This window comes from Poecilia mexicana, unplaced genomic scaffold (genome assembly GCF_051168715.1).
Source record: "Poecilia mexicana isolate PSO_F unplaced genomic scaffold, ASM5116871v1 scaffold_23, whole genome shotgun sequence".
NCBI classification, from domain to species: Eukaryota; Metazoa; Chordata; class Actinopteri; order Cyprinodontiformes; family Poeciliidae; genus Poecilia; species Poecilia mexicana.
Genome location: NW_028263392.1, coordinates 15,094,517 through 15,120,130, shown reverse-complemented (window position 1 = coordinate 15,120,130; position 25,614 = coordinate 15,094,517). Strand labels below are relative to the sequence as shown.

Sequence of the window (25,614 nt, the reverse complement as noted above, 5' to 3'; positions counted from 1 at the left end):
GCCAAACTTCTCTGAAGAAGCCAAATGTCTCTGTGTGTATCAGTGGTTTTAAGTGTTTCACATCATCCATTTAATGTTTCATCGTGTTTTTAGCTGCAACAATACTGTTACGTTGTTGGTCATATATGCAGAAAAATTATGAAATAAACTAAGACTCAATGAGTGAGCGTCTTTATTCCGCCACCAGATGGCGACAAAGATCACCTTTATTTAAAACCAGGCTGCAGAAGAAAATGTTTTAAAAGCACTTTAATTAATCAATAAGCAAAGAGAATCTTGTTGTGCTATTTGTATCGGACTCATTCAATTAAGCAAATATATATTTTTGTCCTCAAACAACTGAATAAACCCCCCAAATAGCACATATGTTTTTCTGTGATGGGTTTGTTGATTTGGTTTACCTATAATACATCTCATGAACAGTATTTAGTAGTTACAGATGGAAGCTGCAGTTGTTTTCAAGGGTGTAATGATTAAAAAAACATACAATTTGAATTTATTGCATATTTCATGGTGCCTTAAGCAAAGCCTTACCAGATGCAAAAGTTTTTCAGGGTGCAATGGGATAAGATGAGACCAAACGATTACAGAGCAGAGAAAAACAATCAAAGGTGATTTCATGATGTCTGTCTGCGTCTGGTCAGGTAGAAGTGGGCCAGTTTGTGATGTCACTTCCCAGGTCCGTAAGGATCACGGACAGACCCTCCTGCGGTTTCATCTCCTCCAGACTGAAGAGTTTCACCGAGCCTCGCCGTATGGCAAAGACTGATGGGACATTTTATGTCCAAAAAAGCTGTCCTGAAAGAAGAACACGTCAAAAATCAGTGTTATTGTCTGTACTAACAAATATATGCTATGTAAATTCAAAGAAACTTTAATCAGAAGCACCTTCTGGATGTCAGGTTATCTTCTTCTAGTTGTGTGATTTAAGATAATCCTGATTAATCAATTCAATAATTCCTCTCTGATTTTCAGAATCTATTCAAATGTATATGAAAATGACATAAATCATGTCAGGAAGCCAATCACAATTTGAACAAATACTCGCAATGTAGTTCAACAATTGCTTTTTTATTTATTGATTTTGAATATTGCAAAGAGCTCCAGTTTGTAACTCAAGCTGTTCATGGTTAGCATCGGGATCAAAACACTTTCTCAAATATATTATACAAACTTAAAGATGCTTCGTTGGCCTTTTAAACAGCCATTAACTTCTGCTAAAGGTGTCAGCTCTAGCTTACGGCATTAGCTCCGGCTAATGGTGTTACCTCTGGTTAATATAGTAAACAGTAGATCACAAACCGATCACATTTTTATATATTTATATTTCATGTATAACGGCACATAAAAATTTTTGACGGAGTTCGCCTCAGATAGCGTAAAGTTAGCTTCTCTGACAGTATCGTCTTCGGCCCAGCATGCACCGCGCAGGTGAAGAAATGGCGACCTCCATGAGTGAAAAATGTAACAAAGATTTACTATTTTTGAACTAATTTTTTTTTTTTAAATCTAACAAACAAGTTGTTCAACTACCCGTGGATCCCAGTCATTCCTTTTTTTCTAGATGTTTTGAAATTTAGGTTTAAATCTGTATAAGGTTTAAACTTTTGAAAATTGTATTATTATTTTGGCACTTCAGTACACATGAACCTGATTAATTAAATGGGTGACTGTTAAGGTCTGTAGATCTCATCCAGAGTTGGGTAGTAACTAGTTACATTTATTCAGTCACATCTACTTCAGTAACTTTTTTGAAAATATGTACTTTTATGAGTATTTTTACTTTTTTATTTTTACTTGAGTAAAATTTCTGGATTCTCGACCGAATGAAAAATGTTTTAACTCTGTTTGTCTGTGTCTCATTCACCAGACACAGAAACAAACACAGTTTTGTTAAAGTTTCATAAGTTTTTATTGAAAGAAACAGGTTTGGAAAAAAATTATTATAGCTGATGATGTTACTTTATTAATTTAAATACCCAAAGTTCCACTTGACTTTATATTTTGGTCCGTCTGGTGGTGTAATTTTTAAATATTAAATATTTGATCATTTGATCAGGTCAGTACTTGAGTTAACTTTTCACTAAATAGTTTTATACTCTTACTTGAGTTATTTTTTGTAGAGCTTCTTTTTACTTTTCCTTGAATAAAAACATGTTGACTCACTTACTTAAGTACAATTTTTGACTACTACCCAACTCTGCTCTCATCTCACCTTCTTCGATTTATTCTGTGTTTAACTTAGTTTGTAATCTTCATCTTATATAGTTACAGCTCTTGGTATCGACTCCCTGAAACAGAGTTACGGTGTTTTGAAAGTTAAACTTATGAGTTTTTCTTTCACCCACTGACGATCCCTTTTAGCCAATCAGATTATCAGTAATACGCACTCCTGACCAGGTTCCCTGAAACACACATAGACAAACATCTGGTTTCACATCTGTCTGAGAACAACACAGACAAGCATCTGAGCAGATACTGAATGTTTAATATGAGGACTGATTCTTACAGTGGGCCTTGAGGAAGAACCAAACTGGAAGACAAATACAGAGCAGTTTGAAAGTGGATGACCTGGAGCTGGAGTTGAGGATTTACAGCAGTTTACTCACATATAGGGAGTCCTATTCATGACAAGAACACAGAAGTTAGCAAACTGAATTAAACAACAGAATTTTCTCCTGTAGATCTCTTTTATAAAATTTAGATGACCAGGAACTTACCTGCGCCCCTTTGTCCCATTAATGTTCACAGAAGAGTCAAAACTGAAAGACGAAAGCAAAACCACAACAGGTTTGTACAAAAACACAGTGAAAGGATGAGGAGACGACGCCTGCATCACATCAACCTAATATAACATCTGTTATACATATCACAATGTTAGCTGCACCTACTGTTAAAATGTTAGAAAATGCTGAAATGAAATTTAAAAAAAATAAAACATACAAAATTATAAGGACAAAATTAGAAAATATCAAATAAAACAATTAACTAAACGAGAGAAAAATAAAATCAGGAAATGGAAAATTAGCAACAAAAATAAAATAGAAGAAATAATAACCTGAGTAAAAGAAATTAAATAAGTTTCAGCCTAACTAAAATATAGTAAAATATTATAAAACTGCACTGACATAAAAATAACAAAAATAGTTTGAAAGGAATAATTACAAAAACAAAACAAAAAACTGTAGATTTGTAAAAAAATAAATAAATAAATAAATAAAAATTAAAAGACATTCATTTAAAGAATATGAGAATAAGAAAAACTCAAATGAAACAAATTAGATAGAATCGAAATAAAACTGAAATGTAATAAAATTGTAAGCATCAATAAAATAAAAAATAAATATTATTTTAACTATAAAGTTAAAGAAGGGGCTAAAGAACTGATAAAAATAAATTATATTTAAATGTAAAAACATTTTTCAATGTACACTGGAATAAACCACATGAGCCAGAAATAAGGAATGTTACATTTTAAAATCCAGAAATTACACTAATATAAACTAAAATGGGAATATTTCATTATTATATAATTATTTAAGAAGCAATTAATTGAATAAATCAGAAAAAACAATAGTCAGAATCATGAACACCTCCATAACATCAACATGACTCACCTGGGGAAGTTTGTTTCATTTTGGGATCGTTGAGGATTCCCAGTGGAGTTCCTGTTGTCCTCCATGAGTTTGGATTCACTGCAGACAGAAAACAACACAAAATGCCTCATCTGACCTGTCAGAGCAGCAGAACTGCAGAGATAAACCGAGGCTGATTGAGGTTGAACCTCACCTGGGGTGCTCAGGTGGAGCAGGAAGAGGACCAGCGGATGTAAAAGCAGCCATCATCATCATCATCATCATGAGGAACAGCATCATGGTGGGAAGCAGTGCGGCCATCTGATGCAGCTCCCGCCAACTGAAGGGATTTATACTCCCTCCGGCTGATCTGAGGTCAGTTTTCTGTTGTTCATTTGTAACCCCTCTATGTTCGGCTCAGGTCCAGTAGGTTGACTTCACCAGGTTCACTGTATTTATTCTGACAAAAGAGGAAATTAAATTGGTGGTTAACATCAGTGCAGCAGCTTCTGTCCCACAATTACAGACAGCAGCAGAGAAAGAGCCTGACTGTGATCGTATTTAACACAAATTTATATCATTTTTAGTACAGGAAATAAAATCATATGTGTAAGATTCAAAGATAAAGCAAACTACAAAGGAATAGCTCCCAATGAGCAGCTAGCAGCAGTTAACATTTGTAAAATTAAACATAGCTAAAATAGACAACATTAATAATGATAGCAGTTAAAAACATATAGAAAATACAGCAAAATTACTAATGAATCACTGTGTATGATTAAATTTGTCTAAAATATGTGTGAAAATATAACATTTATAAAGAAAACACAGAGCTGTTAGTTACCAATGGCAACAGAAAAAGGGGGAGGAGCCTGCAGTTACTGGTTGCTATGGTAACCACCAACCGTCAAGCGCAGCACTGAACTTAAACTACCAGACTGAAGATCCTGGGGTTGCACAAACACTTCAGCATCAGTGTTTTCTGTCCTCCATCGAGGGTCAGCTCATGTTTTTCTGAACTTCAGCTGAAGGACAGAAAATTAATGATGAAGTTCCTCTGTGTTGGTGTTTTCAGTTCTTGTTTTTATTTTTTCTGGAACAGATTCTGAAAGAGTTAATGAAAGAAAAGTAATTTTCCCAGCAAATTCACCTCATGGCAAGAGTGTCTAACAGGACAATTAAAAAAAATCTTGAACAAACCTTGTGAAGAGTGGTGGAAAAAAGTATCTTCACACTAAAAAGCATGACTTTTTGAAGATTGTATCTACATAAATCACAAACCTTTTTGGAGAAAACCTTAATTGTTAAGCGCGGTGGTGGAGGAATTATGATTTGGACATTACAGATATTTTAGACGTTAATCTGAGGTCAGTTCTGATTTTTTTTAAAGGGGTTATAAGGCAATGATCTAAAAACCTAAAATGGCAATCCTGTAACAGTGGCTTGTTTCTCCGCCATTACAACATTTTTATCAGCAGTACATGAGGATGATTGACAGCGCTAAGACACCGCCTCCTGGATCTGATTGGTTGTTGCTGGTCTGGAACAGTTCATTTCTTCAGGCAGAAATAACAGGTGGAGGAGATTGATCTTTTCACAGATTATCTGCTCGTAACCTACTGCCATGACATGGTGACAGTTTTAACAAATATGGAAAAAACATATTTTTGTAAAAGTTAAATACTGCAGCTTTAAAGGAGTTAAGAATATTACATGTACTGATCAAATGAATGAGTTTGTGTAGAAAAGAACGTTTAAACATAGTTGATATGTTACCTTCTCTCACTGAATATAAACAATGAACTCCACAATCACAAATATATTTTATTAATTCCAACATCTGTTACAATTTTATAAGTTAACACATCTGCACAAACACTGATGGGAGGAGAACAACTGCAGAAATACACACAAAAAAACAACAAGACTGAAAACTGAGCATCCAGTTCCTGGAAATTTCAGATGACATGCCGTGTAAATAACCAGCGGATCAACACACTCAGCTCATTAATCAACCGTTTATCGGAAATCCTCTGCAGAAAACATGCCCTTGGCCCGGCGCAGGATGGAGTCCTTGGACGCGTCATACGGATGCTCTTTGGATGGGATCTCCAGCACCGCCGGGATTGACTGCATGTGGGCGTCAATGGCGTGCCGGATCATCTCGGCGATGAACTGGTTGATCAGAATGATGGCGATGTCGTTCCGCGCCAGGAAGCTCCTGCAGGAGGAAACAAATGTCCGAACAGTTAAAATAACAGGGAAATCTTAACAGGAATTAGTTCAGATCTATGAATCTGTTCAAATGTAGAAATCTGTTCAGAGCCAAGAATCAGATTTAAGTCGGGAATCTGTTCAAGACTAAGTTCAGAATTAGGAATCCATTCAAGAATCAGTAATTTGTTCAAGAATTAAAAAAAAAACAACCTAAGATTCAGCATCAGATTTCACATCAGAGTCAGGAATCTGTTCAAGAATGTGTGCAGAATTAGGAATTTGTTCAAGAACCAGTTCAGAGTAGGCAGTCTGTTCAAGAATAATAGATTCAAAATCAAGAATTGGATCAAAGTCAGGAATCTGTTCAGGAAGTTGGAATACATTTAAGATGTTTTAATCCATAATGAGGTAGATTGAATTTTTTAAATAAATAATCTAAATAATAAAAATACTTCCATTCTAATATTATTTTTGGCTCTTAGGGTATTCCATACAGACATTGCACCAAAATCTTTAAAAAGTCGTTTTTCTTTGATAACCAAATGAAAAAAATATATAAGAACAATGCGATATCAGACGAATATTTACAATACTATCAATACATTTAATGAGGTCATTCTGGTTGAACATAAAGTTTTATATGCGATCAACAATCAATTAATCTTGAAAACGGTTTCATTTTCAAGAGAGTCTGGTATAAACAACAAACATATTAACATTTTGGTTAAATTGACAGTTTTCATTTTTGTGTCGTGATTAATATTATAAACTCTCTGCCAAATTACACCAAAAAACAGACTATAGGAAATAAAAACATTAAAACATTAAGTGTATGAGTTGGGAGGAGCTAGTGGGCCCGAACCTCAAGCGACACCAGATTCCATTCAGAATTTTACAAATTTAATATTCTCATCAATAATGCTGTCTTATTATTGTTGATTTCACCTGAGGTCTATTTTAATTTTGTATAAATTTAAAATGAGAGATGTGTATATGTGAGTATAACAGTGTATCGGGCCTCACTTGAACGTCTCCTCGATCTCCGTGATGCTCGTGTCCTTCTCCACCACCAGGAAGTTCGGCTTTCGGTTCTTGTTCAGCTCCCCGATCCCACCGAGCAGAAAGCCCGTCACCGTGTCCTCGTCCCCGATCACTGCGATCAGTTTGCCTCGACCCGCCATAGCCAGCTGCTTTGGTCCAGTAGCACCACGGAGAGACTGTTCGGATCAGCAGGTTTGATCATGTGAGCCGCTGCGTCAGTGGTCACGTGAGGGTCACGCAGCGGCAGCAGGCGGAAGTGAAGCTGCAGTTAGAAACAACAAAGCGAAGCAGAAAACTGTACAGTATGGTGAGGGTTTAAACTTAATATTTTCTCCGTTTTGTTTCTTTGGAAGCTGATGAGACGTTCACGGAAGCCTGTTTTTGTTTGCTTGTTTGTTTTCCAGACGACGGCGGCTCTGACTGCGGGTCTGGAGCGGATTCCGGACCAGGTCGGGTACCTGGTCATCAGTGAGGACGGAGTTCTGGCTGTGAGTTTGGGGAAAAACACGAGCTTCTCCACGTTTAACCATTTATAAAAAGTACAAAACACAGTGGATGGAAAACCAAAAGTGCCACATTTCTCTATCGACATCTTTTGCAGCAAGCTGATCAAAACATGGTTGAAAATCAAGCAACGTTTTGTGGCAATATGATTCTGAAATGAACTCTTGTTGAAAAACTTGCAACCCAGTCAGGTAGACTTAGGCTTAAACTTGATTTAGAAATTTAGGTGTTTGTTACAAAACGTTCAAATTTTTTGCAGTGTTAAATAATTTGGGGAAACTTCAGTAAGTTTAAATATTAAGTCACAAGATTAATATTTAAACTTACTGATGTGTTGAGGAAATCCAGGAGAGCTGTTCCCACATGAGAACAGCTCAAAAATGATTAAATTATTATGCAAAAAGTAAAAAAAATAAAATAAATCTAGCTAATTTCAGAAAATGAAAATTGCGATGGAGTATTAGGATCACAATGAGAAAATAAAAATAATAAAATTATGATAAAGTTTAACTGGTTAGAATAAAGTGATAATACTATGAATTCTGGCATTATTTTGAGCTCCTTGTAATATTATTTTATCCAAGTACAACTTATTATATTTTTTCCTTTTAATTTTTTTCTTAAGTGATATTTTTTCCTAAATCTTATCTATTGATTACACATACATATTTCAAGCCTTGATTTATTTTCATTTTGATAATTATACCTTTTATGTTTTGTGATTTTTGTATATATAATTTTTTTCTGTGAATGGTTTTGAAGTTACATATTTGTTTTTAAAAAGTTTCTGTGATATTTTTATTTAAGTATTTAAGACAATATAGTGAGATTCTTTTTTTTTTGTCAGTATTTCACTCCCATTCTTCGTTGACAGCATCAGTTGTTGGAAAGCAATGCTAATCCACCTCATTTGCTTTTGCCGTTCATCTTGGTTTGAAACCAACAAGGTCCGGTTCTGACAGAACTCCTCACCTGTTCAGTCTGCAGGTGAGCTGGAGAATGATGAGCACACTGCCGGTGTGATGATGCAGATGGTCCGGACGGCCTGCCGTTTCCGGTTATCCGGGTCTACAGACGCGCCGTTCAAACGCATGTCAGGTAACGAAGCCGCTCGTTTCACCAGAGAGAGATCTGATTGGCTCAGCAGCTAACCGACCTGTGTGCTTCATATTTGCAGTAATCCTGGAGGATTTTGTGTACGTAGTGACGATTTCAGGTCAGAAAGTGTTTGTGGTCAAACGTCAGAACAACCAGCACGAACCAGTCAACGTGTAGGAACCGGAGCGAACGGGACGAAGGCGATGGCGTCATTTTGTGATTTATTTTTGTTTATGTTGTCTGTAAAATAAACAATTTGAAACTGCTGCTTAAACTTCTGCTTTTACTGCCAGTTTTCTATGGAAATTTAAATTTGATCCTGAATCAAGTTGCTGATGAAATTCATGTAGAAGTTACAGAATGACTCAGGGACTAATGATGGAAAAAGATCTCATTTTTAATATTTTCCCTCTGGTGAGCCAGACTGTTCCATCTTTAAGAAATGTCTTAATCAGTTCTCAATAGTTGTCTTGTAGGGATTTTAGTGTATCTTGGTTGCTTTTCAGAAAGTCCTTATAGCTTAGCATGAACTAAACAGACATATCAAAGCAGAACCGGTTCCTGTTTTTTAAGATTCTTCCTTTTGAACTGATTCCTTTTAACTTATTCCTATTTTTTAACAGATTGTTCCCTCAAAACTGATTCCCATTTTTTGTAATATTTTCTGAACCGATTCCTGGGTTTGGACATTTTCCTTTGAGCCAGTTCCTCTTTTTGAAGATTCTTTTGAGCTGAATATTTTTGAACAGTTTCTTCCCTCTTAACATATCTATTTTTGAACAGCTGCTTCCTTTGAACCAATTCCTGTTTTTCTATTCCTGATTCTTCCTCCTGAACTTATTCCATATCCTGAACAAATGTAACTCCAAGAGGATTAATGTTATTGGTCAGATTCTTCATCAACTAATTCCTAATATTGAAAGATTGAACCGACTCCTTGGTTCTGACATCATAATCTTCTGATGTACCGATCATAGGTAGGATCTGTTCAAACTCCTTAAATGAGCTGCTTTTAGTTAAAATCACATATGGGATCATTTGAAAATCAAAGTTGGTTCTAATTATTGATCAGCAGGTCAAATACTGAAAAATCCTATTTTTTTCTGTTCATTAAATGCATTAAACTCTTGACTAATTTTAGTCCACAGATACTAAAACAACCAATGTGTATTGTTTCATTCTTGTAAAAAAAAAAAAAAAAATATATATATATATATCAAAAGCAGGTCAAAGGTCAAGGTGAAACTTTAGTAAAAAAGTGCACTTGAGATCTGAGAAGAAAAAAAAACCTTTATTGCATCGTTGTTGCGTCTGTGTTTCTTCCTCTTCACACTGATAAGGAATGACGAGGCCGTCAGGTCCGGCTCTGTGGAATGAGTCACATGACCAGGTAACTGTCACCTGTCGTAAGCCCCGCCCCCCCTCTCCCTACAACATCTGGTCACATGATCTGGAGTTAAAACAGATTAAAAGAAAACAAACAGACCTAACAAACAATAGAAGAAGAGGATGATGGGAAACCAGGTGAGCTCAGAGTCCATGACATCACTTCCTCCTACAGATACATTTATAATTTAAAAAAAACAAAAACACCCCAGAAACAGTCCTGTGAAATGCTCCCCATCCTCCCTCCTCGGTTTGTACACGGTGACATCATCCTGCTGCTTCCTGTGGGCGTCTAGCGTTTCGACAGCTCATTGGACAGCCAGTCCAGACCCTCGTAGAGACCCGTCCCCTGAGTGGCGCAGGTGGCCTGGACGTGCCACTGGAACCAGAAACAAACCCGTCAGAACCAGAATCCATTCAGCATCAAAGCTGCAGTTTGTGACTTTTACTAAATCATGATTTTTACTTATTTGTTAAAATTGTGAAGGTTTAAAATGAGGAAGGAATGTGAAAAGATTAATCTTCACGTCCTCCCTAAGCTACTATTCAAGAAGAAAATCAGAGCCAGTGGGTGGGTCTTAGCGCTGTCAACCAGCGTCATGTACATGCAGCTCAATGTGCTAAGGGTGGAAAAACGCCTTACGTTTGGGAAAACCATTTATTGACAGTTATGCTAACTAGCTTTAGCATTAACAGCAGGCTAAGCTAGCTGCAGGATAGTTGTTTGAGATGCAAATATTTCACTTTTGATTTGACTCCAACTTTTGGTGTCACGATTTGATTCAGAAACCAATTTTTCTATTCAAACAGCCACAAGATTCTGTTTAAAGCAGAGCACAAAGGGTGATTGACAGCACTAAGACCCGCCTCCTGGCTCTGATTGGTCATTTCTATTAAGAACTGGGAGGACTGGGGGAAGGCAGAAGAGCTCCACTTTTCCACAGATTATCTGTCTCATAAAATGTTTCAAAAATTGGTAAAATAAAAATTAAAGTTACATACTGCAGCTTTAAGAAACACAGCATACTATAAATTTCTAACAGGAAATACGTTTGCCAGGAAATACAAATAAGGACAATTCTTACTACTGAAGCGCAAACAGAACTTGCAAAATATTACAACAGAACATATAAAAAGTGACTCATGTGACTCTGTTACACTTCAATAGGAAGTGCTACAAAAAGTCCTGACGCAAGAGGAAGGAAAGACGTGAAATGTTGGTTGCATAATTTCTGCCAAAGGGAAGGAAAACTGTTTTATTGCACAAAAAACAAATTTCTAACACTCTGAATTAGAGAACAATAACTGTCAAAGCTTCAAATAATCTTTAGGAGAAATGAACTGAAGAGATTTAAGAGATTTGTCCTTTTCAGATTTTATCAGGTGTGTAATGCACATTACAGCCACCAGGAGGCAGCAGTCTCTCAGCTAGAGCTGAAGAAATGGAATAATATGTTTAAATGTCACAATGACAAGTTTCACTGGACCATAAACTGTCCCAGAAATTCTGTAATAAATTATATTATTATTTTGAGTCCATTTTTAAGTAATATATTAATAATGACATAACAATTCAAGTTTACCCTCCAAATGAATAATAAACTTTAATTTTCAACAGGACTGGAAGATATTTTAACTATATCAGAAGTCCAGACCTAATTCCAGCTCTGGGTTTGTGGCAATAAGATGAAAAGTGATTATTTATAACATTTTCTTTGAGATAATGTGAGAAAAGCGTTCAGACAGCAAAACAATCTAATTCATCTGAGCTGCTTAAATGAGCTAAATACTTACAGCAACGAGGAATTATTTCAGTTAATAGATTAATCTCGATTATACTGACAATTAACTCGATAAAAATTGTAAGATTTTGCACATTTTTAATTTACGCAATATTAGAAATGCATTAAAAGATACAAATAATTCAATCCAATTTAAATTTTATTGCCTAAAATGAAGCAGAGCATTCCTTTAGTGAACGATCGATCATTTGTAGCAAAAGATGCATCTGCATCTTAATTCCAATACAGTGTAGGGATTATTTTATTGATTACCTGATTAATAATTGGACAGGAAAATGTGCTAATTTGAGTTTTTGTTTACATAATATAAACAAAGTGAAACTTTTAGGTAAAAATGTTTCACAGTTTTGGCTAAATTACTGCTCTGAATGTGTTGTTATTTCAGCAGGTGGCTTTTTTGAGTCTAATTAATCGCAAAATAGTTGAGGATTACTTCACTAATTGATTATTCTCGATACCATCCTATGCTAAGCTTCCCACAGCTCCTGTTCTGCAGGTGGTGATTGTAAATCCATCCTTACGGTTCTGCTGCGCAGGCTGTGCAGGCCCAGTTTGTCGGTGAGTTCGCTGACTCCCATGGCGTTGGGTAGATCCTGTTTGTTTGCAAACACCAGAAGGACGGCGTCCTTCAGCTCGTCTTCCTGGATCTGAGGGAGACGGAGTCATGTAACCCGTGATGTCACCAATGACAGGTCATGTCTGGATCTACTGACCACTCACCATCTTGGAGAGTTCCTCCGCCGACTCGGCCACTCTCTCTCTGTCATTGCTGTCCACCACGAAGATCAGACCCTGCAGGAGAAGAACCGGGTCAGAACGTCGGTAGCCGCAGTTTGAACCTGCGCCTGCGGGGGGCGTACCTGTGTGTTCTGGAAGTAGTGCCTCCACAGAGGTCGGATCTTGTCCTGGCCGCCGACGTCCCACACCGTGAAGCAGATGTTCTTGTACTCCACCGTCTCCACGTTAAAACCTGAAACACGCAGCAGCCGTTAGCGAGCGCCAGGTCAGGCCAACATTTCTGTTGACTGTAGAACCAAATCAGCTCAGTGGAAACATGGCAATTTCAACAAGAAGTCTTTGCACTAGGATTAGGAGGTTTTTTTTTTGGCTGTATTGAAATTGGTGTATTTTGCAAAATTGCAACAGAAATCCTTTTTTCGCACCACAGAATTCATGCGATCAACAATCAGATGTTACTACTGGCAGAAACGAAAAAGAAGACGACAGGAAGTGGTTGGAGGATGATGTTTTTTAATGAAAAACTTATTCAAATGATTTTAATTATATTTCTTATTTAATGGAAACAAAATGTAAAATTGTGTTTTTTCGACATTAGTGGAATACTGACAAAGTTTTGCGCTCATTTGTAATAGAAGCAGAGCTAGTCTCTCACTGAGCGCATGCAGTGAAACGGTCTTTAAAACACCAGTTTGAGGAAAAGAGTTTCCATTCATGCAGATGACGCTCTATTTATTCCTCCAGATATTAAATCCACATTTTTCTAAAATGTCACAATAAGTTGGAAACATTTTGTTTGGTTCGCTAAACTTTCTACATTTGAAGCTTTTCTGCAAGGCCCTACTCTTTGTTTTTACGACTTGCCCCTCTGGTTTGGGGAGTTATGATACATAACCATGGCAACAAGGTATTGCTTTTACCACCGGGAGAAGCTGATTAGCATCTGAAAAGCTCAAACAATACCTGATCGGCAACCAAAAACCCAGAGGAGCTGAAAATGAGGCTTCATGAACGCAGAGCAGTGAGATGTCCGTCAGACGCAGATTTAAAGAGGAACGGCAAGAGCAAAAGCAAACGAGGTGGATCCACTCATATCGATGGAAAGTTTGGTGGAAGGTAAAAGTGAATATAAAGCAGGGCTGATTTGGAAATGAATGTTCCAGAGTATGAACAAATAGAGTAACTAGAGTCAGGAATTGGTTGGTTACTGATACTCCTGATCTGATTCTGTCCTAATGGACAAAAATAAAACTCTGAAGTTCACAAAGGTACAATGCAGTAACAACCAATAATCAATATTTCATCTGATCAACCCCCCTCCTGTTGACCTTTGAGCATTTAGCTGCTGGAATGACGATCTGAGCTCACCAATAGTTGGGATGGTGGTGACGATCTCTCCGAGTTTCAGTTTGTACAGGATTGTTGTTTTTCCAGCTGCATCCAGACCCACTGAAACAAGCAAAGCCAGAACGTTTCTGATTACCAACTCTGATCATTTACTTCATACTTACTGGTGTTTAAACGGTATATATGTTAAGTAATCACACACACCCTTCTACTAAAACAACTATATTATTTTAGCCAACTTAAAATGGCCATTTATGTAACAAGAATAATTGAGACCAAACACTGACCCCTGTTGGACACCACAAGTAATGGACAAACATTTTCCTGATGGTCAGATCTACTTCATCTTATGTAACTTTTCACCCTAAAAATTCAATATTTTTTAAATATTTGCAACTAATTCTTTACTTTTCTGTTCTTTAAATCTAACAGTTTGTGAACAGACAGACACACAAATCCACAATAACAGAAAAGGATCCAGAAACAACGAAAATTCATCCAGAACTAAACCTTCAAGGCAGCAACTTCAGGACTGCGCCTGAAAACTGGACTCAGTTTCCTGAAAACAGGAAATACACCACATAAAAACAAAACCAATCCACAACTTTATTATGGTTTAAAGAAATATATATATATTTAGAGATAATGTTCAGATCTTCGACATAACTAGCTATAAAATAAATATAGAGTGTAATGCAAGTGGATCAAGAAAATAATCCAGGCAAAATAATTTAATCCAAATGTAAAAACATAATATCAGTGGATCCTGACTATTGGAGATCAAATCAAAACTGGAACCAGTTTCAAACAAATGGACACAAGCTACTGGACGTGAATCCAGCTCAACGCAACTGGATCAACAGACTAAGGAGTTGATCAATGACAAAACTGGATCAATAGCAACAGTAGAAGAGAAAAACTGATACGAAGTCATAAAGACACAAGATAACCATTTCTAAAAGCAGAAAAACTACACAGAAACTAAGAGAACTGTCTCTAAAACTGACAGCAGCTTGATTCTGATTATTTCTGACTGGATCAGAAGATTAATGGAAAAAGACTAACTGAATCTGACAGTTTTAACAGATCTACCACTCCTTCCGTTTAGCTCTGACCGTTAGCGTCTGCTAACTAACTTAGCTTCGATTTGGTCCGTTTTCTTTAAAAGTCGCAGTAAAACATAGATCAGCACGAACTTAAACCGGGTGGCAGCGTAAAGTGTGACCGTTGAAAAGCAGCAGTTCAGCTGTAGAGTTCGCTTTCAGTCAGCCGCCGGTACTGGCCCGATCAGATCGGAGCTAGTTAGCCTAGCCCCAACGCTTACCCATCAGTATCCTCATCTGTTTCTTCCCGAACAGCCTGGAGAACAGAGACGAGATGGTCAGACCCATTTTTTAATAAACAACGTCTTCCACAGAGGCAGCCTGAGTAGATGACAAGCTGAGGGTGGGAGCTCTTAGGCGCTTAGCCCGCTGAGGCTGCTGTCAGAACCGAATAACAAGCCTAGAAGAACCGGATCAGATAGAATTGTGGGCGCTGCTCCTCCTTGGTGCCACGTCCAGGCCAACGCGGAATAAATGACGTCACGATTTTGAAACAACTTTATTAACAACTCCAAGAACAATGATGCGTTTGGGTCCCCAGGAAAAAAATGAAGATATGAAAATTATATTCTCATAATTTAGATATTGTATGTATTAAACAAAATGTCTTATACAGCGGGGTAAAATATCCAACTTTGAGTTGACTGAAAATCAGTGTGAAATTGTTCCACTAGACTGAATAGATGAGCCACACATTTTTTCTTTCAAAATTTTAACCCTTTTAAATTTTTTAACAATTTTTTTGTCAAAATTTATTATTTCTCTTCAATAGTTTCCAGGTCAGACTCACTGACTCATTGACTCAAAATCAATGTGAAACTGTTCTACTAGACTGGTAGACAAATTTTTATCCCATTTAAAGTCTTTTTTATTTTTCTGTAATTTTATAAAAATACAAAATAGGTTTTCAATAGCTTCCATATCATGTGATCCACTGACGAGGAGTAAAAATGAGTGTGCCTTGTCAAAATAGTCCAGTAGATCATTTTCCATTGATTTTGAGTCAACAAGTCACATTACTTGGAAGCTATTGAGGAAAAATGATAAATTTTGACTTATAAAATGTCTAAATAATCTACGGAAGACAATAGAATAATAAAAATGAGTGTGCCTCAGCAATATGGTCCAACAGAACAATTTCATATTGATCTGCCGTTAATGAGTCACATGACACAGAAGCTATTGAAGCAAAATACACAATTTTGACTAAAAAAATTGTTAAAAATATAAAAGAATAGTAGAATAATTTCACATTGATTTTGATTCAATAAGTCAAAAACATATTTTTTTTAAATATAGAATTAGCTGAAAAATATAAAAAGGATTCAAATGGTATAAAAATGTAAATATATTTCCTATTTAAGCAACTTTATATACCACAGACCTAGGGTTATTGCTTTCTCCACTGAATCCACGCTTCTCAAAAGTGGAGTAAAGTCGTCTACAGCTTTAATAATAAAAATAATAAGAAAGAGTAAAACCAACAAATATCTAATTTACAATATATTCCGTTTTTTAAATGTTTTAATCATGACTGGAATCCCAAAAAAAATTCAAAGGAAAAAAACCCACTTACCCTAAATAATATTGGAAATAGCGCCCTCTATGGGGCTGACATTTGTCCCCGCCCCTTCCTGTTTCCCGCAGGGCGGTCCTCTCGTTACTTCCGCTGTGGCAGAACATGGCGGCTGTCAACAGCTGCTGCTGTGAGACAGAAGAGGGCTAACAGGATTTTTTTTGGACCGGTTTGTTGTGTTTCGATTTGATGTCGACAGCTAAGTATATTTAGTTTAATTAGTTTGTGATTCTAACGTGCTGAAAGCCGCTTATTGTATCAGGAAACCGATTATCAGGTAAGAACCGGATCCAACCAGCGGGATAGTGGACGGTGAAGTTGTCAGACTTTTTGATAGTTCGAATGTAAAACAACAATTTCTGCAGATTACAACGAAATTTGCTTAATTAAAACACAAATTTAAGACAAGTGAATCAAAAATAGAATATATAAATAAACATTTTTCAATACATAGACATAAAATAGAGCTTTTTGTCTACCATTTTTGCCACTATCTGTCTCTGATTGTGGAATCTTGTGGATCCTGAAATTCTACATTTATTTTATAACTGTAGAGCTGTATTTTAACCGAAATTCAAACAATTTCAATGTATTACTAGACTGGACTGTGATGCATTTGCCTGTAAGATTTATATTTACAGACTGCGTTGCTGCACCAGGAAGTCACTATTTGAGGATCCAAACTAACTGGACTAAAGCCAAAACCGGATCCTGAATAGCAGAACCAGATTGCAGAAATCACCCAATAATAATTAGGAGCGCGACTGGATCCATAAATAGTTTCACATTATTGGAGTTGAATAATAACATATTTCAGGAAATATTTTAAAATATTTTATATCCAAACAGAATAAAACCGTGTAACATATTACTGTAAAAAATTTTCAAAGTGTGGAAACAAGCATTAAAGTTTGCATCCTCACCCTCTCAGGTTGAATGTTTTTCATATTTCCCTTTAGTCACTTTAATTTTAGGATGAAACATACTCTCCATTACCACCATGGTGGCCATTTTGACAAGTAGCTACCAGATAAAGTAAACAAGATCAAGAAAATATATAGAATTTCCATGGTTCAAAATATTTATAAATATGCAGGATTTGACCACAACAGATTTATCTAATTATAGGATAACAACAGTGTCCATCTTGAACAATTGTGCATCAAGAAAAATAAGATAAAAAATTATCAATAAGTCAGATTTTTTGTTGTTGTTTTTGATGGGTGAAATTGTTTAATCTGACAACATAAATATTGGCAATTGTAGTCCAAATATAAATTTTCGTTAGCAGCCATCTTGAATGTTTTTTAAAAAAGATAACTCTTGTGAATATCTGTGTTCATGCAGATTAATTCAAATCAATTCAAACAATGGAAAAAGGAAATTAAATACTTGATGTAAAAACCGAAATTGTATCCATAAACAGCTTGATTCTGATTTTATTTTTATTAATTGACAGCAGGTCAGCCTGCAGATGTTTAATGAAGTATTTCTCTCTTTTAGTTTAGATGCGAGGACAGCCGAGTCCACTATGAGACCTGCATGAGTCTGATCTCTGTATGACGATGGAACTGGTCTGACCTGGACTCAGCCCAACATGGAGAAGTTTGGGATGAGTTTTGGCGGCGGCCCCAGCAGGAAGGAGCTGCTGGACACCATCGAGTCTCAGAAAAAGCAGCTGGTCCAGTACCAGACCCGCTTTAAGGATGTAGTCCGGGCCTACAAGAGCCTCCTGAAGGAGAAGGAGGCTCTGGAAGCCAGCCTGAAGGTTCTGACCGTCACCCAGGACCTGGACATTAAGCAGCAGGAGCCGGATGCAGCCAGGCGGCTGGACCTGCTGGACGACGGTTGCTCTCTGCACAGCGAGGACAGTGTGGACACAGCAGCGTCTGTGGACACCACCAGTGAGACCAACAGAGGGGAGCAGAGTGAGGAGGACCAGGGGGAACCGGGCCAGAGGTCCGACTCTACGGTACGTCTGAGTCACTTCCTTTCTGTTAAATCTAACATGATTGTGTCTGTCATCAATATATGTTACTGGATTGGACAGCGGCTAATTGCTGCTATCGCTGGATGAGCCGGAATCTATCACAATATCCAATTTCGATAAAATATGAGAATATTTATGATGTTTTGATGAGCAAACTATGTATTCTCCCTTTATACATAAACAGTTTGGCTTCCGTCAAGATGCAAGAAACGACAAAACTAATGTCTCTTTAATATTGGACAATAATTTAATATTTCATTATTTCCGCTGTCGGAGTCGTAGTTTGATAAAATTTAACAAACTACGACTTCTATAATATATGAAATATGTTATGATATTTGATGACTGTTGTGAATATCACAACATTTTACACAATTTCTCCAGTTTTTGTCGTTTGTTATTTTTATAGGAATTACCAAGACTGGAATGCGCCACAAACAAGGGAAAACTACAAAATAAAATACAACATTAGAATGAAATCATACAAGAATGATGTCTATATAATACGAGTATAAAGTCGTAATATATCGAAAACAAAGTCATAGTATCATGAGAATCAAGTCACACTACACAAAAGCCTAATAAAATAAAAATAAAATCGTATTTCAAGAATGAAGTCATAAATAAAAACTAAATAACATAAGAATAAAGAGGTAATATTTTATGAATAAAGTTATATTATAATAGTTGTAATATTATGACGTTTTTCTCATAATACAACGACTTTATTTTCATATTATTTCAACTTCATTCTCACAATTTTATATTTTTTATTTTGGCCCTAATTGTCCAAATCAAAGTGGCTCGTTTCCCTCTTTTCTCTCACTCTGCCAACTTTACTTTGCACGCAGACCTGTTGCCACGGCAACCAAATGACAGTAGCTGTTTCCCACTCAGCGTGACGGCGAGCGTGTGGCTCAGGATAACGACCTGATGTTCAGTCTAGTAATATGTGCCGATTGTTTTTCTGCAGCCTGATGCTGACAGCGGCAGCGTGGAGGCGGAGCAACATCAAGCTCCTCCCGCCTCCAATGTGGAGGCCGAGCGCCGTGTCGCCCAGCTGAAGAGCCAGCTGAGCACGCTCACCGCTTCGCTGTCCACCGTCTCGCAGGAGAAATCCCGCATGGAGGCGAGCTTCCAGGCCGACAAGCGCCAGCTGAAACAGGAAGTGCAGGAGCTGCAGGAGCGTCTGGCCGCCGTGACGGCGGCGCAGGAGGCGGAGCTTCAAGCCCTGCAGCAGCAGGTGGCGGAGGGCCGCGCTCGCATCATCACGCAACAGCACGAGAGGGAGCAGGAGCAGGGGGACCACGTCCAGCAGCTCAGGGAGCTGCAGAGGCTCCTGCAGCAGGAGCGGGACCTGCGGCAGGACGCCGAGCTGCGCCTGCATGATGCCAGCGCCGCCCTACTGGCCTCGTCGCAGGCCATGGACCGGGGGGCGGAGTCAGAGGCGCAGCTGAACCTGGCGAGGGAAGAGAGGGACGAGCTGCGGAGGAGGCTGCAGGCGGCGGAGGAGGAGCAGAGGAAGCCGGACCCCAGAGTGGAGGAGCTGCAGCAGGAAGTGCAGGAGCTGAAGAACTCCTTCCAGCAGCAGATCCACAACGAGACCAAGAAGGTGAGATCAGAACGGGCACAGAGTCTGGAGTTTATTTAGATACGTCTGGAAGCAGGACTGGGCGATACGGACCTACAGGCTTATCACGATATATTAGAATTATTGTGATAACGATGAAAGTAATGATCAGAACTATTTACCTACTTCTTTTGTAGGTAATTATATGGCACAGCAAATACTGCTGCTGATAAACACGTTTATAATATGCTGCTTTAGGACACCAGTCACATGAGATTAATGTCACTAAACTGCACACAGTCACTGAATTTAGTCACATTTTCAAATTAACTGATATTTACTGATAATAGAAATAGAACTAACAATACAGACACTTTCTGGAGTTTTAAACATCATTAATTCTTACAGCAAGAAATGTATCACGATAAATGATAAACAATGCGATAAATGCCCAACCATACCTGGATCCTATTCCTTGTTGTCTGTTACTGCTTAATTCAAAAAATGTTTCACTTTATGAAAATTTTGTACCACAAAATGACAAAGAGAAAGGCTTTAGTTTTAACTCTTTTATTGAAATAACAGAAACAATCTCATTTATGTTTGGTAGAGATTGATGCTTTGAGTATTTATACTTAACCTCTGCAGTTTTGTTGTTCATTAAGAGATTTTAAACATTTTTGAATCTTTTTGCAGCAGAAAGTGGTAAGATTATGAGAATAAAAGTCATATTACGAGAACAAAGTTGCAATACTGTCGTAATGACAAGAAAATCAAAATTCCTTTTAGTGTCATTGTGCACGGAAGAAAGTACTGTGAAATTTAAAATAAAACAGCAACTCTCAAAGGTAAGTCAAATAATTGAATAAAATAATAAGTATATGTCTATAAATCTAGTAGAAATGCAAAGATACAACTGAAAAAATAAATTAAGGAAAAATAAATGAAATGAAAATAAAGTTGTAATCATTTTATTACTAAAAGGAAAATAATAAAGAATTAGAGAAGTGCTGTTCCTCCAGAAAGAGCTTTCTTCAGCTGAGTGGGGTTGCTAGGTAACGGTGGAACTCCGTTGGGGTTGCTAGGTAACGAGGCAGTGCCTCCTGATTTGTGACGCCACATTCAGGAGGTTTTGAACCAGCTAATTTTCCAGGCACCAATAAACATGAACTTGTTGCCAAAATGCGGCTGTTTTTTTTTTTTTTTTTTGGTTTTGTTTTGTTTTTTAAGCAATTGATTGTTTTCAGAAGCAGTTGAGACTCAAATAAAACTAGAAAAACTGGCAAAAACGTACATTTTGTATAATAATACGTCTCCTTTAAGCAGATTTTTGCCCCCTAAACTCCACCATCACCTCTTTGGTCTTGGTGACAAAGCCACAGATTTATCCACCAGTTTTCTGGGTTTGTTTCGTTAGCACTGCAGAGCTGCAGACGTGTGTCTCATGCTTTTAGTTTTTGTTTCGCAGGTTTGCGAGGCAGAGGAACGAGCGCGAGAGCGCGCTCAGGCTGCAGAGCTGCGGGTTGCGGGTTTGGAGCAGCGGGTGTCTGAGCTGTCGGAGCTGCTGGGTTCCTGTGAGAAGGCGAAGCAGCGGGACCAGCAGGCAGCTCAGAGGCTGAGGGACCGGATCCTGCAGCTGGACACCGAGAACAAGACGCTGGCCATCGCCGCCTCCAGCAGGTCCAGCACCGACCTCAGTCTGGACGAGTCGCAGCTGGACGTGGCCGTCCTGAAGGACAAACTGCAGACGGTGAAGAAGCTGCTGCTGCTGGCGACTCAGAGGAACCCGGACCAGAACATCCAGGATGTGGCGGACGCCGAGGACAGAACCGCAGCTCTGCAGCAGCAGGAGCTGCAGCAGCTGCGGGACGAGTTTGAGCGCTACAAGCTGCGTGCCCAGGTGGTTCTGAAGAACAAGACTGCTAAAGATGGCTGTCAGGCCAAGGAGCTGGAGGAAGTCCGGGATCAGCTGGCGGAGCTGCGGGAGAAGTACATCACCCTGCGGATCCAGAGCGACGAGGCGGAGGCGCGGCACCGCCAGCAGCTGGAGGAGCGGCAGCAGCAGGCGGCGGCGCTGCAGCTCTCCCACAGACAGGAGCTGGAACGAGGCGAGGCGCAGCACCGCGATGAGCTGCAGCGGCTGGAGGCGGAGTTGCACAAGCACCGGGAGAGAACGATGGCGCTGCTGGACGAGAAGGAGCAGGAGCTGGAGAGGCTGCGCGCCGCCGTGCTCACCTGCAGCCGTGACTCCAACGACCCCGCTGCTGATGGTCTGCAGGAAGCTGCCGCTGGCACCTCCGACTGCGAAGGTTTTATTCTTCTTCTTCTTCTTCTTCTTATTCTTCTTCTTATTATTATTATTCTTATTATTATTGTTTAATCAACGATATCTCATAGTCTGACACTTTGGAAATTAATTCGCTTAAAAACACATCTTATATTTTTCTGGAAGTACATTTTGTGTTTTAATTCAAATGTATTCTCTGCAAATATGTAGACAAACATACTTGGTAAGATTTTGTGTTTTTGCAGCGTATGCAGCAGGTAGTCCAAACTTTTTGACACGTGGGCTTAAATTGCCAAGTCAGAAATACTTTTTTACTACTTTTTAAAACACTTAAAAATCAAATTTTATCTGCTCAGCACTAAACTAAGCATACAGTAATTAAAAAAGTTAGACATTTTGTAAGAATGGTTGTGTAAATCAGAATATCCTCCCAAATTTAAAAAGGATTTCAAATTGCACGTTTTTGTGGAAAGAAATACTAAACAAATAGAAAAAATGTCTCAACTCGGGGTGTGCTGTGGTGGTGCAGGGGTTAAGCACAACCCACATATGGAGACCTTAGCTGTCGCAGGTTTGATTCCTGGCCTTGGCGACCTTTGCTGCATGTCTTCCCCCTTCTCTCATTACACACTTTCCTGTCAATTAACTATCAAATAAAGGCCACTAGAGCCAAAAAAAAAAATCTTAAAAAAAAGAAATGTCTCAACTGCAAAAACCAGATTTGTTACTTTTTGTATGAAATTTTAATGTAAACCACCATGTTTACTAAATTAAAAGCAGTCTGCTTTTGAGTGAAAGTCACTAAATAGATGTGCTCAAAAAGTGTGGCCATAAATAGATGGATGCTTTCTATTGCAGCAAACATTTTCATTATGGGGAAGTTTTAATTTGTTTGTAATTATTAAAAACAAAAAGTCTCCATCTGCATCAGCTGTCTGTGCTGGCAGATAAACTTGTGTAACATTTAAATTGTAGTTGGAGGGCCACTTAAAATCAGTCCAGGGGGCCACTTATGGCCCACGAGCCGCACTTTGGACACCCCTGATATACAGATTTCATTTTTAAAAGATGGCTGAAAAGGTTAAACTAAAAAGAATCACAAACTAATGTTTATATTTTTAATTTAATGACTTTTGTGGCTCCCCAGTTCAAATATGAATAATTCAAAAGAATACTTTATAAGATTTACATATTTATTTATATACTTTATAAGAACTATAGGAATAGGTTTGCATATTTTTAGATATTCATGACAAATTCTCTGCAATTTATCAAAACATCATTGCTGTCCGACTGTGCAGGTGACGCGGTAAGCGAGGCGCTGCGGCAGGCCACACCCACTGAGTCCACACTGCTGCTGTACGCCGAGCAGCTGGCGCGTAAGGAGGTGGAGACGGGCGGCCTGCGGCGGCAGAAACATCGCCTGGAGGAGGATCTGCACCAGCTGCAGGCCCGGCTGATCGCCAACGCGGAGCGGCACGAGGAGGAGACTGCAGCGCTGCGGGGCCGCCTCGACAAGCTGATCCGGGACCAGAACCGAGAGGGAGCCAATTTGGAGTACCTGAAGAACGTCATCTACAAGTTCCTGACGCTACAGGACAGCAGCGGGCGGCTGCAGACGCTGAATGCCATCCTGACCATCCTACACTTCAGCCCACAGGAGAAGCAAGACGTTATAAAGCTGCAGGGGCCCGCCTGGTGGGGCCCCGTGCGCAGGTGAACACCTGGAGAGACGCATGAGTAATTCCACACATATGACCATGACTAGCTCACTGTGACAACTATTAAAGCTCTAATCCAGCAGATTGTCTTTATATTTTGAATTAATTGGAAAATAAACTATTTTTTGTGTGAGATTGAGTACGTTTTCTGGGATTCATTCTTAGAACAAGCATTTTTCTTTAGATTTATTTAACTTACAGAATTTAATGTATGTAAAATTAAGGCTTAAATTCATTAGATTTTTCACTGTCCTGACAGAAAAAATGCGGGAAAAGAAAAAATTAGCTCCATTGCTCCCAGTTCTAAGTAGGAACAACCAATCAGAGCCAGGAGGCGGGTCTTAGTGCTGCCAATCATTCCCTATCAGTCTCTGTTATGCTCCAGCTAGCACATCTTGCTGTGAATGCTAAAGCTAGTTAGCAGACACGATAGGTTGATTCTCCGCCATTAGTACATTTATCAGAGAGTACGTGGCAGGGCTAAGACCCTCCTCTTTGTTCTGATTGGTTGTTTTTGGTCAGGTACATTTATTCAAACAGCAATAGTAGCTAACCGAGGAAGAGATCGATCTGTTCATATTATCTGCATCATAAATGTCACAGCATAACAATTTTAACATAAAAAACATTAATGAAAGTTAAATACTATAGATTTAATCGCAGGTTTTGTCGTCGTATGTCTATTTTAATCGCGGGACTTTTTGTCAAACGTTTGAATCGCGCGCAGATATCTTCGTTGCGTTCTGTGGCTAGCGCTAATTAGCTGCTAATACGTTAGCTAGCTACCTAGCGTTTTGCGTCCGTCATGGATAAAATGTAAATTTGTCTTTCTTACTGACAAATTTAGTTACGTGAACTCGGTGCAAAAAGCTTGGAACTACTACGTAAGTTTCGTTTGTACGTTTCTTTCGTCATTAATAGGACTTCATTTCAGAAAAGTATCCAGACCAACATCCTGATGTATAAGGAAACTTAATCCAGACTAAACTGAATCCAGAACCTGATCAGTTTCAGTGTTAAATTCAAAACAGACCCAGGCTCAGATGATTCAAGTTTTATTTTTTAGAGCACAAATACATGAAGAGAGAGCAGCGTGTTAGTGTTAATTTCTCTATAATACTAGAAAAATAATGCCATGTGTTTCGACTGTCTGCTGTTCTGAGTTGGGCTTTTCTTTTAGATAAATTAATATATTCGCATAAATTAATATCTATGAAGTATCTGCAGCCAGAATTATCTCACTTCTACATTGAGTTTTTATCAAGATGTCTCAGCTTTAAGCAGTGGGAATAAAGTCATAAAAAATTAAAGTCATTATGAGAATATAGTTACAAGAATAAAGTCTTGTGACTATATTCACAACTTTACTAGGAGTAGTACCACAAGAATAAAGTCGTACTAGACTTTATTCTTCATAGTAAAAGAGTAAAGCCGTAATAGTAAAAAAAAAAAGAACAAGTTATACAAGAAAAGAGTTGTAGGAAACTAAAGTCGTTATTTTATGAGAATAAAGTCAGCAGAAAAATAGTCTTAATATGAGGATAATTTGTACTAGAATAAAATTAAACCAGAAAATAGTCATACTATTGTCAGAATAAGTCACGTGGGAATAAAGTCTTAATATATTAAGAGTATATTAAGATGAAATACATGGAGAGA

General features: G+C 38.2%; 4 protein-coding genes across 4 annotated transcripts; 2 read left to right on the top strand and 2 right to left on the bottom strand.

The window, feature by feature from the left end:
• Positions 1 to 5,379: 5,379 nt before the first annotated feature.
• Positions 5,380 to 7,028, bottom strand: atp6v1f (ATPase H+ transporting V1 subunit F). Its single transcript, XM_015002100.2, has 2 exons — positions 6,816 to 7,028; positions 5,380 to 5,796 (listed from the first exon to the last, which is right to left on the bottom strand). The coding sequence occupies exons 1-2, from the start codon at positions 6,971 to 6,973 to the stop codon at positions 5,595 to 5,597; spliced, it is 360 nt and encodes a 119-aa protein (XP_014857586.2). The 5' UTR covers positions 6,974 to 7,028; the 3' UTR covers positions 5,380 to 5,594.
• A 23-nt stretch (positions 7,029 to 7,051) lies between these two features.
• Positions 7,052 to 8,709, top strand: lamtor4 (late endosomal/lysosomal adaptor, MAPK and MTOR activator 4). Its single transcript, XM_015002101.2, has 4 exons — positions 7,052 to 7,140; positions 7,238 to 7,321; positions 8,318 to 8,435; positions 8,515 to 8,709. The coding sequence occupies exons 1-4, from the start codon at positions 7,138 to 7,140 to the stop codon at positions 8,610 to 8,612; spliced, it is 303 nt and encodes a 100-aa protein (XP_014857587.1). The 5' UTR covers positions 7,052 to 7,137; the 3' UTR covers positions 8,613 to 8,709.
• A 998-nt stretch (positions 8,710 to 9,707) lies between these two features.
• Positions 9,708 to 15,287, bottom strand: LOC106926908 (ADP-ribosylation factor 4). Its single transcript, XM_015002098.2, has 6 exons — positions 15,033 to 15,287; positions 13,730 to 13,810; positions 12,484 to 12,593; positions 12,344 to 12,415; positions 12,145 to 12,270; positions 9,708 to 10,200 (listed from the first exon to the last, which is right to left on the bottom strand). Exons 1-6 carry the CDS (start codon positions 15,097 to 15,099, stop codon positions 10,114 to 10,116), a joined length of 543 nt encoding a protein of 180 aa, XP_014857584.1. The 5' UTR covers positions 15,100 to 15,287; the 3' UTR covers positions 9,708 to 10,113.
• A 1,174-nt stretch (positions 15,288 to 16,461) lies between these two features.
• On the top strand, positions 16,462 to 24,094 carry gcc1 (GRIP and coiled-coil domain containing 1). Its single transcript, XM_015002102.2, has 5 exons — positions 16,462 to 16,664; positions 17,891 to 18,359; positions 19,351 to 19,989; positions 21,416 to 22,256; positions 23,536 to 24,094. The coding sequence occupies exons 2-5, from the start codon at positions 17,985 to 17,987 to the stop codon at positions 23,952 to 23,954; spliced, it is 2,274 nt and encodes a 757-aa protein (XP_014857588.2). The 5' UTR covers positions 16,462 to 16,664; positions 17,891 to 17,984; the 3' UTR covers positions 23,955 to 24,094.
• Positions 24,095 to 25,614: the final 1,520 nt, after the last annotated feature.

What these genes read in the sequence shown, in the direction of transcription:
- atp6v1f (XM_015002100.2), bottom strand. Translation starts at nt 6,973, where the DNA reads ATGGCGGGTCGAGGCAAACTGATCGCAGTGATCGGGGACGAGGACACG. An exon ending in GAGATCGAGGAGACGTTCAA is followed by an intron (nt 5,797 to 6,815) that starts GTGAGGCCCGAT and finishes TTCCTCCTGCAG; the next exon opens with GAGCTTCCTGGCGCGGAACG.
- LOC106926908 (XM_015002098.2), bottom strand. Translation starts at nt 15,099, where the DNA reads ATGGGTCTGACCATCTCGTCTCTGTTCTCCAGGCTGTTCGGGAAGAAA. An exon ending in ACTACTTCCAGAACACACAG is followed by an intron (nt 12,416 to 12,483) that starts GTACGCCCCCCG and finishes CTTCTCCTGCAG; the next exon opens with GGTCTGATCTTCGTGGTGGA. An exon ending in CGGAGGAACTCTCCAAGATG is followed by an intron (nt 12,271 to 12,343) that starts GTGAGTGGTCAG and finishes CGTCTCCCTCAG; the next exon opens with ATCCAGGAAGACGAGCTGAA.
- lamtor4 (XM_015002101.2), top strand. An exon ending in GTGAGGACGGAGTTCTGGCT is followed by an intron (nt 7,322 to 8,317) that starts GTGAGTTTGGGG and finishes TCACCTGTTCAG; the next exon opens with TCTGCAGGTGAGCTGGAGAA. An exon ending in GCCGTTCAAACGCATGTCAG is followed by an intron (nt 8,436 to 8,514) that starts GTAACGAAGCCG and finishes TCATATTTGCAG; the next exon opens with TAATCCTGGAGGATTTTGTG.
- gcc1 (XM_015002102.2), top strand. Translation starts at nt 17,985, where the DNA reads ATGGAGAAGTTTGGGATGAGTTTTGGCGGCGGCCCCAGCAGGAAGGAG. An exon ending in GCCAGAGGTCCGACTCTACG is followed by an intron (nt 18,360 to 19,350) that starts GTACGTCTGAGT and finishes GTTTTTCTGCAG; the next exon opens with CCTGATGCTGACAGCGGCAG. An exon ending in TGGCACCTCCGACTGCGAAG is followed by an intron (nt 22,257 to 23,535) that starts GTTTTATTCTTC and finishes CCGACTGTGCAG; the next exon opens with GTGACGCGGTAAGCGAGGCG.